Consider the following 18,512-nt stretch of genomic DNA (forward strand, 5'->3'; position numbering starts at 1 on the left):
TTTGTATTACAGCTACAAGACACAGTCTGACCACTGGTCTCATATCCCGAACTGATAGCTGTCAATTTGGTTCACCAGACCTATGGTTTGTCCAGGACTTGTGCCTGAAAGATAGATGCAGAAATGCATCCCTATTACACAAGTGTGAAGCTAGCCTTAAGCTATATAAATTATCAGATTTAGTTCAAATTAAAGGGGTTATCCACCATAAGGTGATTTTAGTACGTACCTGGCAGACAGTAATGGACATGCTTAGGAAGGATCTGCACTTGTCTTGGGGCTAAATGGCTATGTTGTGAGATTACCATAACACTGTGGCTAGCTTTTTGTGAACTGGTATTTCCTGTTTGAGTTTTCTTCTTTGCCTACAAATCCCATAATTCCATTCTCCTCCCTCCCACACATCAGCCACCCCACCCATTGAAACATAAATGAGCTGCATCCATTCCAAAGACCTGTGGTTTTCAATCAGGGTGCGTACAGCTGTTGCGTTAGTTGTAGATTGATCCCTCTCCCACCAAGCGTTCGCTCCAACCATTGAGGCAGACAGGCTCCCTGTCATCAGCTGACTAGGGAGTCAGGTCTCGGCCGCATTGCAACCTGGGAAAAATCTGAGACAACAGTCATTTTGTGTGCTGTTAAAAATAAATATTGGGGTGAAAATCACAGAAGAATTGTGAGAAAACTGTCACACACAGGTACAGACACTATATTATGAACTACACTAACTTTACAGCCCCTATAGCATAGTCAAATAAAAAAAATTCCTGGAATAACCCTTTAAATGTATGTGGACAAACTATGCAATGAACAATATGTCCCAAAAAACTTTTTCCAAAGAAATGAAAAGCATATATTTATTTAATGAAAGTTTGGTTAGCAGAAGAAACAGTGTAATATAAAATGTTATAACAATGACAGCTGAGTTATATGGTTTTTATAGTGGACATTACCTATAGGCAGCTACTTCCAGGCCGAGTCCTGTTTTCACTTGCATGAGGTCGTGATATTCTTTCAGACGCTCTGTGATGTTCAATGAGATAGTCCGTTTTTCTGTCTCCAGCTCGTTTATGATAATCTGCAGGAACAAATTGTAGAGAAGTTATGTAGAAAAGTAATATCCGCAATACTCTACATTATCAAACTCTATACGTACTCTAAATAAGAGGAGCCTCTAGAGCCTGTTCACATCACTTTTTCTGGAGCACTATAAACTTATCCCCAACATTTAATTGCCAGACAGAGGCCAAAAGGGTGAATTATGTCATCATACAGCAAATAAAGAGATTACAAAGCATAGTAGACAATGGCACTCCATTGGAGTCCAGTAAAAAGAAAATCAACTTATCACAGTGTGGAATAGCTATATTTGGTAAACGGATGCCAATATAGTCTTTAGCTGATGAATGGGTTAAATGAGTGCCCAACAGTAGCATCTATCAAGGCTGTATGCTGAGTGATATCTGAAGATTATCTGAAGATTATTGAAGAAATTTAGAAGAGGGATATTTTTTATTTTTTTGTTAGGAATTTAACAGGGTCTGGGAATGTTGCGGCGGTGCTATTTCCTACAGTGGAACTGCTAACTAAAGGGTGGGCTGTTAACTATAGGAGGTACATTACCTACAGAGCGTCTGCTGATACATATAGGAGGGCAGCTACTACCTACAGGGAGCTGTAATCCACAGTGGGCTATTCACTCCACAGTGCTATTACCTACAGGGGGCAATTACCTATGGGGGCAAAGGGGATGTTACCTACTGGGGGCTAAGGCCTACAAGGGGCTACTACCTAGAGAGGGGACCTACCTACATGTTACACCTACCAACTTGAAGCACCTATGTTATAGGGAAAACTATGTGAAAGGAACATCCTACCTACTAGAGCGATCTTACTAACCAATGAGGGGGACCCTACCTACTCTTCATCAACACATTTATCTACCCAATCTATTGTGTGGGACATAAGTAGGAGTATTATTACTGTTTGGGGTGCTATAGATACTAGAAATATTTATCTGGCAGGTTCTGTGGAGAGGAGTCATGGCTGGAAGAAATCATCACGATGCTGGATGGAGAATAAAAAGAAAGTGAACGACTCCAGTCAAATCATAATTAAAGATGGTCCTGATTCAGCCCCCTAGGGATTCTGGGTGGTGATGAACATTGTTTCTACAAAGAACATTTATAATGATTTTTCTTTTTTTGAATGCTTTCCTTGCTTTTTAAAGTTGTTTTGTGGGACTTTATTATTCATGCTGTAACCTCAGGATAGATCCTCAATATCATATTGGTGAGGTAGCGGCACCTGGCACCCTGCCAGTCAGCTGTTTTCCAGAGCCATGGCACCCGCATACACAAAGAAGAGAGCTAGAAGCAGACCTCTCCGTACATCGTATAATAGCCATGCTGGTTTACTGTAGCTTACTCTCCATAATATGGGGCTCAGCGTGCTGTCATACCAGGATTGTGCATGCAGAGCGCATACAAACTTTTTCATTTCCATAAAATAGTTTTCAGCCCTTATAAATATAATAAAAAAGTAATAACAAATATTAGCTAGTGGCTGAACTCAAAGAAGATGCCTTAAAAGGTACTGTATATTGGTAACGAGGATTGCAGAGAAGATTTTGGACATTCACTGTCAGCCTTGCAGAATACTGCAGTGTTTATATGTCAGTATCACATCTGCTTAGCGCTGCACTTTAAACTGATCCATGTATATCAGAGTTTTCGCATGAGAATGCATTTAGCCCGCTGCTGCCCTTTGCTGGTGTTATTCAGCACTCAGTTAGCTTTGATGAAATCACCTTAGACACTGTTGCTTGTTGAACATCAACAAACTACTGAAGCCACTTTTCTAATTGTGAACAACCAGATCTACTTAAAGGGAAACTCCAGCATTCCTCCTCCTCCATTAAATAGGTTTTCTCACAAAGCAAAGTTTGTAATAAAGTTGGTCAAATCAGATGTGTACCACATACATACAGTATATATCACATGGTAGAATATAGCATGCACTACACTCTAGTTTAAAGGGGTACTCTGCTCCCTAGACATCTTATCCCCTATCCAAAGGATAGGGGATAAGATGTTAGATTGCCGTGGTCCCGCTGCTGGGGACCCCGGGGATCGCTGCTGCAGCACCCTGCTATCATTACTGCGCAGAGCGAGATCGCCGGGGCCGGAGCATCATTACGTTACGGCTCCGCCCCTCGTGATACAAGACTATGGGAGGGGGCGTGGCGGTCGTCACGCCCCCTGCCATAGACTTGCATTAAGGGGATGGGCCGTGATGTCATGAGGGGCGGAGCCATGACATCACGCTGCTCCGGCCCCTGTATCGCCCGTCATTACGCACAGAGCGAACTCGCTCTGTGCAGTAATGATGGCGGGGTGCTGCAGCAGCGATCCGCGGGGTCCCCAGCAGCGGGACCGCGGCGATCTAACATCTTATTCTTATCCTTTGGATAGGGGATAAGATGCCAGGGGCGGAGTACCCCTTTAAGGGATTTTCCAGCAAAAAACTATTGTTACCCACCCTATCCACTGAGTAGGCCATCAATAGTTGATCAGTGGGGTGTTGACACCCAGCACCCCCATCAATCAGATGATTGGCACTTACACATGGCTAGAAATAACGTACAAGGCCTGGAAGCCTCGACTGTATACTATTTGTAGTGATGGCGCTGTGTAACTGAAGAGCTTTAATAAGGACGCAGCCCTTTTTCACCTTAAGGACTGAGCCCTTTTTCGCAATTCTGACCCCTGTCACTTTACGAATTAATAACGCGAAAACGCTTTTACCAAATATTCTGATTCTGAAAAAAATTTTCGTGACATATTCTACTTTATTTTGGTGGTAAATTTTCGGCGTTAATTGCTTCCTTTTTTGGTGAAAAATCCCAAAATTTCGCATTTTTCTAACTTTGAAGCTCTTGGATATTCACAATAAATTTTATTTTTATTCACAAATACAATATGTCCACTTTATGTTGGCATCACTGTAACAGTGGTCTCCAAACTGTGACCCTCCAGATGTTGCAAAACTACAACTCCCAGCATGCCCAGACAGCCTTTGGTTGTCTGGGCATGCTGGGAGTTGCAGTTTGGCCTTCCTAGTGGTTACCACAGTAAAGATTGTTTTACTTTCACTTTCAATTCCCAGGTCCCCAGGCATCTTCTCCTGCAGGTACAGCCTCCATCTTCTTCCCAGATCCCCTCGACATCCAGGGGCGGGCAGAACGGGGGGGTTGCCATGGCAACCCCCTGTCCTGCGCTGCCATTGGTCAGAACTCAATTCTGACTAATGGCAGGGGATAGGAGGAGATCACAGCTCTGCGACCTCACTCCTATCCCTTAGGCTGATCGGGGCTGTTGCTGACAACTCCGATAAGCCCTATTTTCCAGGTGATCGGGTCACCAGAGACCTGATCAGCCCGGAATTGGAGAAAATCGCATGTCTGAATTGACATGCGATTTTCTCTGATCGGAATGCAGGGTGTATCCATACGCCCTGTGTACTGAAGAGGTTATGATTAATTGTAGCTGCTTTACGATTTCCCAGTTCCACCTCTACAGTGTACAATGTACATGTGTGAATGCTTCCAATTCCTCTATGTAGTTTATTTCTGGCGCTGTGGCAGTACTGATCAGCTGATTGGTGGGGGTGCTAGGTGTCAGCATCCTGCGATCAACAATTGATGGCCTGTCCTGTGGAATAGTTTTTGACAGAAATTTTTTTTTAATAATCGGTGTTCAGTTTGGGGTATACACAAGTATTAATGACTGCTTTATTGTGACTTTAGCCTATTGTGGGGGTTATGGGGATATTAAGTAATATGTATTTAAAGGAAATCTGTCATCAGTGTCACCCGACTAACCTGTTTGTACAGGCTTGTAGTTCAGGAGACACTGATGAAAATCATACTTACCACAGGCTGATCCGTGGCCCCATTCACCTGTTATCCTCCTTATTTGGGTGGCAGGTGCATGGGGGGCACTTTAGGAGCACGCTGATGGCATGGCTGCTGCTTTTTCACTCCGCCTTGCTCTGAGCAGGCCTGAAGAAGCAGCAGAAAGTGACATCAGTGTGTTCCTGGAGTGTCGCCGGTGCACCAAGCCTTATGCCCAAATAAAGAGGATAGTAGGCACACGGGCCACATCTCAGGGATAGGTAAGTATATTTTTTTATCAGTGTCACCTGCACTACAAGCCTTTACCAACAGGTTAGTGCGGGTGATACTGATGGAGCATACATTTAAGAGAAAGTATCTAAAAACATCTAAAATGATTCTGCATTTGACATCAAAAACGCTGTTATAGTATATAAGGAACATAAGTGTACCACGTAAATAAGATTCTAAAGCATTATTATTATTTTTTTGGGGTGTTTTGCTCTGTTTAGGTTTATTTTGTTTTTGTTCCCCCTCACGGAACCCTTCTTCCATTGGGAAATTAGAAAATCTGGGGAGAATATTGTTGTTTAAATCTTCAAGAAATGTAATATGCCTTTGTAGAATTAATGTATAAATGAAAAACTGAAATAAAAATGGAAGTATTAAAAAAAAAGATTCTAAAGCAACAGGAAAAAGCAGTTTACTCTTAAAACTGAATAAAAGTCCATGGTAATAGGATCCAACAGGGTAGGTGTTACGCCTAGCGCTCCGGGTCCCCGCTCCTCCCCGGAGCGCGTACGGCGTCTCTCTCTCCGCAGCGCCCCGGTCGGTCCCGCTGACCGGGAGCGCTGCACTGTCATGGCCGTCGGGGATGCGATTCGCACAGCGGGACGCGCCCGCTCGCGAATCGCATCCCAGGTCACTTACCCGTTCCCGTCCCCTGCTGTCATGTGCTGGCGCGCGCGGCTCCGCTCTCTAGGGCGCGCGCGCGCCAGCTCCCTGAGACTTAAAGGGCCAGTGCACCAATGATTGGTGCCTGGCCCAATTAGCTTAATTGGCTTCCACCTGGTCCCTGACTATATCTGACCTCCTCCCATGCACTCCCTTGCCGGATCTTGTTGCCCTTGTGCCTAGTGAAAGCGTTTTGTGTGTCCTAAGCCTGTGTACCAGTACTTCTGCTATCCACCCTGACTACGAACCTTGCTGCCTGCCCCGACCTTCTGCTACGTCCGACCTTGCTTCTGTCTACTCCCTTGTACCACGCCTATCTTCAGCAGCCAGAGAGGTTGAGCCGTTGCTAGTGGATACGACCTGGTCACTACCGCCGCAGCAAGACCATCCCGCTTTGCGGCGGGCTCTGGTGAAAACCTGTAGTGACTTAGAACCGGTCCACTAGCACGGTCCACGCCAATCCCTCTCTGGCACAGAGGATCCACCTCCTGCCAGCCGGCATCGTGACAGTAGATCCGGCCATGGATCCCGCTGAAGTTCCTCTGCCTTATATCTCTGATATCACCACGGTGGTCGCCCAGCAATCCCGACAGATCGCCCATCTAACCCACCAGCTGTCGGAAGTGTCCACCATTGTGCAGCAACTTCAGTCGCAACTTCTGCAGCAATCATCTCCTCCGCCAGCTCCTGCACCCCTTCCGCAGCGAGTGGCCACTCCTAGCCTCCGCCTGTCCTTGCCGGACAAATTTAATGGGGACTCTAAGTTTTGCCGTGGCTTTCTTTCGCAATGTTCCCTGCACTTGGAGATGATGTCGGACCAGTTTCCTACTGAAAGGTCTAAGGTGGCTTTCGTAGTCAGCCTTCTGTCTGGAAAAGCCCTGTCATGGGCCACACCGCTCTGGGACCGCAATGACCCCGTCACTGCCTCTGTACACTCCTTCTTCTCGGAAATTCGAAGTGTCTTTGAGGAACCTGCCCGAGCCTCTTCTGCTGAGACTGCCCTGCTGAACCTGGTCCAGGGTAATTCTTCCGTTGGCGAGTACGCCATACAATTCCGTACTCTTGCTTCTGAACTTTCCTGGAATAATGAGGCCCTCTGCGCGACCTTTAAAAAAGGCCTATCCAGCAACATTAAAGATGTTCTGGCCGCACGAGATACTCCTGCTAATCTGCATGAACTCATTCATCTAGCCACTCGCATTGACATGCGTTTTTCTGAGAGGCATCAAGAGCTCCGCCAGGAAAAAGACTTAGATCTCTGGACACCTCTCCCACAGTCTCCATTGCAATCTGCGCCTAGGCCTCCCGCCGAGGAGGCCATGCAAGTGGATCGGTCTCGCCTGACCCTGGAAGAGAGGAATCGCCGTAAGGAAGAGAATCTTTGTCTGTACTGTGCCAGTACCGAACATTTTTTGGTGGATTGCCCTATCCGTCCTCCACGTCTGGGAAACGCACGCTCGCACCCAGCTCTCGTGGGTGTGGCGTCTCTTGATGCTAAGTCGGCTTCTCCACGTCTCACGGTGCCTGTACGGATTTCTTCTTCAGCCAGCTCTTCCCTCTCAGCCGTGGCCTGCCTGGACTCTGGTGCCTCTGGGAATTTTATTCGGGAGTCCTTGGTGAATAAATTCCGCATCCCGGTGACCCGTCTTGTCAAGCCACTCCACATTTCCGCGGTCAACGGAGCCAGGTTGGATTGCACCGTGCGTTTCCGCACGGAGCCCCTCCTAATGTGCATCGGACCTCATCATGAGAAAATTGAGTTTTTGGTCCTCTCCAATTGCACTTCTGAAATTCTCCTTGGACTACCCTGGCTTCAACACCATTCCCCAACCCTGGATTGGTCCTCAGGGGAGATCAAGAGCTGGGGTACCTCTTGCTTCAAGGACTGCCTTAAACCGGTTCCCAGTACTCCCTGCCGTGACCCTGTGGTTCCTCCTGTATCCGGTCTCCCTAAGGTCGTTATGGACTCTGCCCGCCTTAAGAAGTGCCTCTCCCCCCCTCCCAGTCCAGTCAGTCAAGCCTCGGTGCCTCCTCGTGGCCCTCGTCCTGGTGTCACACTGCCCCGTGCCAGGCCTCGCCCTCTGCCCTCCCTCCCCATTCCCACTCCTGCTGTACTGCCTGCCGTTGAGGAATCCCTCCACCCTTTCCCAGTGTCCTCATCCCAGGGGGGGCAGTTACCGGACAAAGAGAAGGGGAGACCTAAGGGGGGGGGGGTACTGTTACGCCTAGCGCTCCGGGTCCCCGCTCCTCCCCGGAGCGCGTACGGCATCTCTCTCTCCGCAGCGCCCCGGTCGGTCCCGCTGACCGGGAGCGCTGCACTGTCATGGCCGTCGGGGATGCGATTCGCACAGCGGGACGCGCCCGCTCGCGAATCGCATCCCAGGTCACTTACCCGTTCCCGTCCCCTGCTGTCATGTGCTGGCGCACGCGGCTCCGCTCTCTAGGGCGCGCGCGCGCCAGCTCCCTGAGACTTAAAGGGCCAGTGCACCAATGATTGGTGCCTGGCCCAATTAGCTTAATTGGCTTCCACCTGGTCCCTGACTATATCTGACCTCCTCCCATGCACTCCCTTGCCGGATCTTGTTGCCCTTGTGCCTAGTGAAAGCGTTTTGTGTGTCCTAAGCCTGTGTACCAGTACTTCTGCTATCCACCCTGACTACGAACCTTGCTGCCTGCCCCGACCTTCTGCTACGTCCGACCTTGCTTCTGTCTACTCCCTTGTACCACGCCTATCTTCAGCAGCCAGAGAGGTTGAGCCGTTGCTAGTGGATACGACCTGGTCACTACCGCCGCAGCAAGACCATCCCGCTTTGCGGCGGGCTCTGGTGAAAACCTGTAGTGACTTAGAACTCCGCTAGCACGGTCCACGCCAATCCCTCTCTGGCACAGAGGATCCACCTCCTGCCAGCCGGCATCGTGACAGTAGGTTTTTTCTAATTCTGCAAAAGTGTGGTGTGAACCTAACATTATTTTTAGGGGAAGAAGAATGTCCAGCGCACACACGTATAAAACTGAGCTGCTTTATTGCATGGTTGCCATGGGAAACATCGGACACTCAGGTAACGTGACGCGTTTCGGCCAGCAAGGCCTTAGTCATATGACTAAGGCCTTGCTGGCCGAAACGCGTCACGTTACCTGAGTGTCCGATGTTTCCCATGGCAACCATGCAATAAAGCAGCTCAGTTTTATACGTGTGTGCGCTGGACATTCTTCTTCTTTTGCATTTCTCTGGATCCAGTCCTGGTCCTGTCCGTGCGCTGAAGCCTGGGGTAGAGCTGGTTCGACTTGTTTGTACCTTCTATAACATTATTTTTGCATTTTTACAATCTTAAAATTGCTCCTTGAAATTATTTTTTAGCTTTTAGCAACACAAACAATCTTGACCTTTTAAACTATATAAATATTCCACTTTTAGTGATTACACTGGCTGGTGCTACTTCTAACCCTAGTGCTCCATCTGAATATAGATTAAATATACTGCAGCAAAGTTATTTTTTTTTTTTTTTTTTTTTTTGCAATTTGTTTTTGTCAGGTTTTAGATCTCAATACTTTGCTAACTTGAACCACAGAAAAACAACCCATATTTGCAGCACAGTCTATGCAAGAACTAAATGCACATTGTATAATATAAAATACATGAACAGAATGCGATTTAATTAATGAGGGTGGAACGTCTTGGTATAAAATCCTTATCACATAAGCAGTGACTTGACAAGCTGGAGCAGACCGATAAGTAACCCAGTGGACGATGTGATGTAGAACACTGTATAACCATGTTAACTAAGACGTCACACAAACATGCATCAGATTAAAATATCAAATTTCTTGAAATATTAGAAATCTTGTCAAACTCTATTAATGCTTATAAGATGTTGCTGCTGTGAAAGAACTCCTGAAATCTTTTATACCTGCCATTTAATTTTCATAGAAGGTCATGTGCCCCTATCACCCTTCCAAGTATGATATCCTTAGAGAGAATCTGTGGCCAACCCCCAAAAATGAGATTGCATTATCATTCAATAGCTTAGTGTGCCCTCATCGTACACCTTTTAACATTTCCCTCTTATTCCCAAGATAGTTTGTCTGACATTTCAGGAAATCAGTCAGATGGGTGGGACCTTATTTTAATAATTTGAGTGAATATCAGGTGATGGGCGGGATTATACAGTCAGGGGGTGTGTATTAGGCATACGGATCCCCTAATGTAAAACATTCACACCGACTGTATAATCCCAGCTAACACCTGATCACTTTTATTAATAAAAAATTATTTTATGACTTCCATTAACTAAGTTTACGCCCATCTGAGCGATTTCCTGAATTGTCAGACAAACAATAAACCCAAAGGCGTATCAAGAAAATATAAAAGGTGTGGGATCATAGCAGCCCAAGATATTTCATGAGAGTAAATTTAAACATTTGTTTTGGACTGGCCATAGGTCCTCTTTGAACCATATTAATACATTGTATTCGTGCAGAACTTCTCTTCCATTTTTGTAAGGCTCTGAACTTTTACAAGAGTTGTATCTGAGAGACTGCCCTCAGGCCATGAATCGAATGGTTAATGTACTCTTCATATTAATGCCATCATCTCTGTTCATCATAGCATTAAAGAGAACCAAACATTAGATTTTATTATATATACTGATTGTTATCTATGGTAAAATCTTTATCCTCACCATCCCTGGGGGACGTTTTGCCATCAGGGATGGTTAGGATGTTCAGTTTGTAAGTTACCCCTGCCAACTTGTAAGTAGTCCCCTGGGCGGTGAGCTATACTGACCTAGTCCTGTCACTCTGGCCGATGGAGCAGAATAGTGACACGGGCTGTCAATCACATTGAGAGGGCGTCACTACGATTGGACTAGGTAAGTATAGCTTCCCACCCAGGGGACTAAGTGCAAGTTGGTGGGGATAACTTACAAACTTTTGTAAGATTTTTTTGTAAGATTTTACCATTTATAACATGCTACCAAACATTATATATGGTAAAATCTAATGCTTGGTTTCCTTTAAATGCATAATCCACAATCTAATATCACAGAAATAAGTTCAGCACTTATAGGGTTAAACATTTTGGTATAAACCTAAATATTTATCAAGAAAAAAAATATTCATGACTGGCGTAGACACATACAAGCTGGAGCTGGATGATAAGAAACTCGCTAGAGGATGTCTTGCAGTATGTTACTTTCTTACAATAATTTAATTTTTTCACAGGAAAACCTGGTGAAAAATGGTACGTTAGGGGGTAATAAATATAAGCATACAGTTATTGTTTTTACAGGGTTTTTCTATTCCCCCCATTGTGTTGTGCCATGTGTTGGTCTAAGCACCGATGCATAACACAGGAATTATTTCTTGTGTTCTTTTGCCACGTCTCAGGCAAACAGCTGATTGGCAGGATGCCGGGTCTCAGCACCCCACCAATGTGATATTGATGACTTATCATGATGATAGATCATTAATAAGTTATTTTTTCTGGAAAATTTCTTTAAAGGGAACCTGTCAGACGATTTTATCTTATATAACGTGTAGTGATGTGTTATATATGGTAAAATCTTCTTCCTCGTCATCCCGGGAGATGTTTCTGCCTGTAGGATAGGAATGGTGAGGATATATAGCTTAAAGGGGTACTCCGGTGAAAACCTTTTTCCTTTTAAATCAACTGGTGGCAGAAAATTAAACATATTTGTAAATTACTTCTATTAAAAAAATATTAATCCTTCCAGTACTTATTAGCAGCTGAATGCTACAGAGGAAATTCCTTTCTTTTTGGAACACTGATGACATCATGAGCACAGTGCTCTCTGCTGACATCTCTGTCCATTTTAGCAACCATGCATAGCAGATGCATAGAAGATGCATAGCAGATGCATGTTAAGGGCAGCATGGTGGCTCAGTGGTTAGCACTGCTGCCTTGCAGCGCTGGGGACTTGGGTTCAAATCCCACTAAGGACAACAATAAATAAAGCATTATTATTATTATAATAACGTCAGCAGAGAGAACTGTGCTCGTGATGTCATCAGAGAGCATTCCAAAAAGAAAAGAATTTCCTCTGTAGTATTCAGCAGCTAATAAGTACAGGAAGGATTAAGATTTTTTAATAGAAGTAATTTGCAAATATGTTTAACTTCCTGCCACCAGGAGTTTTCACCGGAGTACCCCTTTAAGGGTACGTTCCCATATGCATATTTTCTGTGGCTTTTGCAGATTTTGCTGCCTATTGACTTCAATGGGTAGCAAAATCTGCTAAAGCAAATCTGCAGAAGATCCGTAGCCAGCCACAGACCAGCTCCAGTCACAGACGGGCTTGGTAAGTAGTCACCTGGGCGGGGAGCTATACTCATAGTCCTGCTGCTCCAGCTGGTATGATGCCCCCTCAGCGTGAGTGACATCCCAGGCATGGCACACATCATCGCTCTGCTCAGTCTGCTTAGGGAGCAGAGCAGTGACGCGGGCTGTCAATCACGCAGCGGTAGTGGCGTACCAAGGGGGGGGGGGGCGGGGGGGCAGCCCGCCCCTGGTACCATTCTCAAGGGGGGGTGCCAGGGGCGGACTGACCCGCCGCTGCTGAGGTTCGGGACACTCCTCCCAGATCCCCAGCAGTAAGCGCTACTTTCTCCTGTATGCGCGATACACGCACATACAGGAGAAGGTGTCCCCTCTGTGTGAGCCACATCTGCAGCTACACAGAGGAGACGTGATCTCCGCACCCACGCTGTACAGGCGCCGGTGACGTCACTCATCCGGCGCCTGTACTGTGGAGGGGAGACGACGCGGGCCCTGCAGCTGAGGAGATCGCTGCTTGGGATATCAGGTGAGCATCCTTTTTTATTTTTATTTTTTGCTCTACATTTACCTATGGGGAAGGGGGGGGAGGGGGTTACTCTACATATACCTAGAGGGAGGGGGGCTGCTCTGCATTTACCTATAGGGAAGGGGGAGAGAGGGTGCTCTGCATTTACCTATAGGGAAGGGGGAGAGGGAGGGGGGGGGGGGTTCTCTGCATTTACCTATAGGGAAGGGGGGGGAGAGGGAGGGGGGAGAGGGAGGGGGGTGCGTGCTCTGCATATACCTATAGGGAAGGGGGGGGGAGGAAGGGGGGGTGCTCTGCATTTACCTATAGGGAAGGGGGGTGGGAGATACCTATAGGGAAGGGGGGGAGAGGGGGGTGCTCTGCATTTACCTATAGGTAAGGGGGATGCTCTGCATTTACCTATAGGGAAGGGGGAGAGAGGGGGGTGCTCTGCATTTACCTATAGGGAAGGGGGAGTGCTCTGCATTTACCTATAGGCAAGGGGGGAGAGGGAGGGGGGTGCTCTGCATTTACCTATAGGGAAGGGGGGGGAGAGGGGGGGTGCTCTGAATTTACCTATAGGGAAGGGGGAGAGAGGGGGGGTGCTCTGCATATACCTCTAGGGAAGGGGGGAGAGGGGGGTGCTCTGCATATATCTAGGGCTGGGCGGTATGACCATATATGTGTATCACGGTATTTTTTTTAACTTACGGTGGTTCCACGGTATATAACGGTATTTCCCCCCCCCCCAAATCATGTGACCCGCCAGCGCTTTTCTGCCCCCCCCCTATCATGTGACTTGCGTGCGGCGTTCGGCTTCCCCCCCCCCCCCAAATCATGTGACCCGCCAGCACTGTTCTGCTCTCCCCAATTAATGATCAGCCCAGCGGGGTACTACTCACATATGTCAAGCTCGGCCATCCTCCTCTTTGTTGGGGGCCGCCGGCGATGGAACTCACTGTACGCCAGTGGTCTCCAACCTGCGGACCTCCAGTTGTTGCAAAACTACAACTCCCAGCATGCCCGGACAGCGCTGGGAGTTGTAGTTTTGCAACAGCTAGAGGTCCGCAGGTTTGAGACCACTGCTGTACGCTGTATATGGCTTCATACATGACAGTGGGCTCAGCCTATCACTGGCAGTGGCGGGGCATCGCTCTGGCCGGTGATAGGCTGACGGCTGTCCGGCGTTCCCGTCCCCAGCGACGTGGGTGAGTTAAAAGTTTATTTTCCGTATCTTTTTCAGCCCGGGCATAGGTGTACAGCGTACAGCAGTGGTCTCAAACCTGCGGACCTCCAGCTGTTGCAAAACTACAATTTCCAGTATGCCCAGACAGCTGTTGGCTGTCCGGGCATGCTGGGAGTTGTAGTTTTGCAACAACTGGAGGTCCGCAGGGTGGAGACCACTGGTGTACAGAGAGTTCCATCGCCGGCTGTCCGGGCATGCTGGGAGTTGTAGTTTTGCAACATCTGGAGGTCTGCAGGTTGGAGACCACTGGCGTACAGTGTAGAGTTCCAGCGCCCGGCGGCCCCCAGCAAAGAGGAGGAGGGCAGTGCTTGACATATGTGAGTAGTACCCAGCTGGGCTGATCGTTAATTGGGGGGGAGCAGAACAGTGCTGGCGGGTAACATAGGATTAGTTCCCCGATGTGGGGACAGCGCTGTGCTAGGCTGATAATACATTCCCGAGGGGGAGGGGCCCAACCGGTATTGCGGTATGGGGGAAAATCCATATTGTGCAGCCCAAACAAATTTGGTATTCGGTAGGGGTGTGAATCGCCAAGAATTTGGCGATTCGATTCGAATCGCGATACCAGTGTGGCGATTCGATATATCCCGATATATCGCGATACCGTCTAGGTGACGATACATCGCAATATATCCCGATACATCGCCCACCTGGGAGCATTCATAGATCCCAATAGACGCCTCTGTCAGCTTTGACAGCGGCGATCTAGTACTCCGGTGCTCACTTTTCTCATTTTATCCCGTCCGGGCTGCAAAATAAAAGAAAACGCACTTTATCTTACCTGCCAGCGAGCCCGCGGAGCTCCGGTACAGGTGTTCGGTCCCCGGGCTGTATTCTTCTTACTTCCTGTTAGGCTGAAGCTCCGTGTGACGTGCCGGGCTAACAGGAAGTAAGAAGAATACAGCCCGGGGACCAAACACCTGTACCGGAGCTCCGGGGGCTCGTTGGCAGGTAAGATAAAGTGCGTTTTCTTTTATTTTGCATAACATGAGAAAAGTGTGCACCGGAGTACTCCTTTAATAGCCAGCCGCGGCGATCGCCGCATGCTGGCTATTAGCGGCGGCCCCCGGCTACTGAAATCAGCCGGGGGTCGCATAGTACGGAGCGGGCACGAGTCGGAGCCCGCTCCATACACCCAGAGCGACGCCGTGTCAGATCCGGCCTGCCCGGCTCCACAAATGTGGAACTTTTATCTCCTGATGCCCGGGACATGCTGTTCCAGGCGTCAGGAGATAAAAATTCCACATCCCTAAAAGAATCGATTCAAAAATATTTTGAATCGATTCAGTATCGGCAAATGAAAAAATCGCGATTATCGCGAGAATCGATTTTTTCTTACATCCCTAGTATTCGGTATGAACCGGTATACCGCCCAGCCCTAGATATACCTATGGGAAAGAGGGGGGGGGGGGTGTAGCTCTGCATATACCTATGGGAAAGAGGGGGGGTGTAGCTCTGCATATACCTATGGGGAAGAGGGGGTGGGGGTTTTAGCTCTGCATATACCTATGGGAAAGGGGGGGTGTAACTCTGCATATACCTATGGGAAAGGGGGGGGGGGGTTAGCGTAGCTCTGCATATACCTATGGGAAAGAGAGGGGGGTGTAACTCTGCATATACCTATGGGAAAGAGGGGGGGTGTAACTCTGCATATACCTATGGGGAAAAAGGGGGTTACCTGGCTACCTACCTACCTGCCCTTTTACTGTGCAGGACACCAAGGAGGGCATTATTACAGTTTGTGGGCCTATAGATGGGAAGATTGTGTAGAGGAGGGCACTGAAAATATGCAGAGTCTGATATGTTTTTCCTGCAGATGTTAAGAGATTCAAATGGCGGTCTTATCCGGATGGAGAAGAAAAGGAAAGAGGTCGCCACTGATCAGAAAAGACGTAATTGTGAGTCCCAAAATGTAACTGTAATCACTTATATGGTATACACATCCTGTGTACAGCTGATATCTACCGCCATATGGTCCTGTATATAATCACTTATATTCTATACAGATCCTGTATAGTATACTGGTCTGTGTATAGTGGTTTAATTCAGTACAGTATGGTGGTATTATTCAGTTATTGTGTGGTGGTATATATTTACTCCTTGTATACCAGTATTATTGGTCATAGAAATTTACCTACTTTAAAGTGTTTCTTACATATATACATTTTAGTTTATTGTGTGTGGGATTTGGGTGGAATAGGAGCGTGGCAGAAGATTGACGAGCTGCAGAGGCCCTTGCTTTTTTTTGGGTCCGGGGGCCCCGAGTGTTGTCAGTCTGCTCCTGGGGGGAGGGGTGGGAGGGGGTGTAATTAAGGGGGGGGGTGCGTGTGTGTGTGTGTGGGGGGGGGGGGTGCCAAACAAAGGGTCCGCCCCGGGTACCAAATGCTCTAGGTACGCCCCTGCGCAGCGGGACTAAATGAGTACAGCTCTCTGCCATCTTTGCAGGCAGGAGTGTCTCTCGGGGATGTAGGGGAAGAAGATTTTACCATATAACACTTTGCTACACACTATATGTGGTAAAATATACTGACAGATTCCCTTAAAGGGGTACTCCGGTGGAAAACTTTTAATTTTTTTTAATGAACTGGTGCCAGAAGGTTAAACAGATTTGTAAGTTACTTCTATTAAAAATTCTTAATCCTTTCAGTACTTTTTAGCAGCTGTTTGCTACAGAGGAAAATCTTTATTTTTGAATTTCTTTTTTGTGTTGTCCACAGTGCTCTCTGCTGACACCTGATGCCCATATCAGGAACTGTCCAAAGTAGTAGAAAATCCCCATAGCAAACTTATGCTACTCTGGACAGTTCCTGACACGGACAGAGGTGTCAGCAGAGAGCACCGTGGACAACACAAAAACGAGATTCTAAAAGTAAAGAGTTTCCTCTGTAGCATACAGCTGCTAAAAAGTACTAAAAGGATTAAGATTTTTTGAATAGAAGTAATTTACAAATCTGTTTAACTTTCCGGCACCAGTTCATTTCCAAAAATAAATTTTCCCCCGGAGTACCCCTTTAAATGCAGTATAAAAAGTATGAAAATAATATAATATAAAAAAAAGACATGGCCATACATCCACCTATTATACATTGATCTGTTATACTGAAGCGAATATCCGTTATATATTTTCCATGGATAACACGGTGGTTTTTCTTCATTACAGCACTTATAACAGCCCCTTGTTGTATATGTCCAACAAGGAAAGCTGAAGTCTGTAGACAAAGTCTGTTTTGTACAGTTTCCATGCTTCTGTTCAGAAAATAAGGAAAAAAATGAAAAAAAATTCTATGTCACAGGAAATTACAACATCAATTACTTATCCAGATGATGTAATCCCATAGGGAAATTATGTCAGGCTACTACTTTAGCAACTTGTGAACATTTACAATCTCATTACAGGCTAAACGCCCGAGCAAACGTATGGTATATGGTAGTGGTACATTTCAGAAGATGAAGATTAAATGAAGATGCTGTATGGCCAATGTCACATCCTTTTCTATATTATTTGCTTCAGTCATTTCTTAGGCAAGGTTCACACTGTGTTATGGCATTCTGTTCAGTAGGACTGGCAGCTGTATGGCTATTGAGTTGCCTTTGCATTAAAAACTATACCACTTAGTACATATTTTTTGTCATACAAATGCCTTGAAAAGTGCAGTTTAATACACCTATCAATAGAGCTGAGACGAAGGTATACTGATATTTTGTATAATGGTGAAATAAATGCCAAAAGGACCCATAATGGCAAATGCTTGGTTCTTTATATTCCATAGACAAGTCATAGGTAAGGAACATTTTCCAGCATGCACACTAAACATAGTACAACCACATGTATTGGGTTTGTAGCTTAAATACAAGACAGCTATTATGGCCAGTGTTACAGCTTCCACAGTGACTATTACCCAACTTTTCCAATTTCCTGAATGTAAGTTGCTGAAGTACATATAAAAATAAATCCTTGATGCATCGTTTATTGCCAATTTTTTTTAGACATCTATTTGTTAAATGTGTTACTGGACAATCTGGGTGAAAGCTTATATGGCTGCCAATGCGGCTTCCACTGGAGAATGTCAATCAGTTTTCTCCTATTTCAGAACTGTAAATCTGCAAAGTGATTAAAGTATTATTCCCATCTGGACTTTTATGTCATATCCATAAATGTTTAATAGAAGCGGGTCCTCAGATCTTGTGATTGAGAGCCCCCTGGCCCCCTATGGCCTGCATGAGGCCACGAGGCGCCATCTTGAGAAAGTTTCAGGTCCAAGAGTTGGACCTACATCCATTGGGCATTTAAGGCAAATCCTGTGGATATGTCATAAATACATAAATGTCCAAATGGGAATACCACTTTAGGCAACAAACAGGTATTAATGTTTATTCTAGGAATTTAGCCATTAAAGGGGTACTCCCGTGGAAAACCTTTTTTTTTATCAACTGGTGCCAGAAAGTTTAACAGATTTGTAAATTACTTCTATTAAAAAAATCTTAATCCTTCCAGTACTTATTAGCTGCTGAATACTACAGAGGAAAGGGTTTTCTTTTTGGAACACAGACTCTCTGCTGACATCATGACCACAGTGCTCTCTGCTGACATCTCTGTCCATTTTAAGAACTGCCCAGA

At 46.4% G+C, this 18,512-nt stretch overlaps 1 protein-coding gene across 3 annotated transcripts in view; it reads right to left on the reverse strand.

Moving 5' to 3' along the window:
• The window catches only part of SYNM (synemin), a 67,706-nt gene that overhangs the window by 23,984 nt on the left and 25,210 nt on the right, over positions 1-18,512 (reverse strand). For all 3 annotated transcript variants that reach the window (XM_056571839.1, XM_056571836.1, XM_056571837.1), the window contains exon 2: positions 954-1,078. In XM_056571839.1, the coding sequence (XP_056427814.1) occupies positions 954-997 (44 nt within the window). In that variant the 5' untranslated portion in view covers positions 998-1,078. The remainder of the gene's footprint in view (positions 1-953; positions 1,079-18,512) is intronic.

Source organism: Hyla sarda, chromosome 4 (genome assembly GCF_029499605.1).
Source record: "Hyla sarda isolate aHylSar1 chromosome 4, aHylSar1.hap1, whole genome shotgun sequence".
NCBI lineage: Eukaryota > Metazoa > Chordata > Amphibia > Anura > Hylidae > Hyla > Hyla sarda.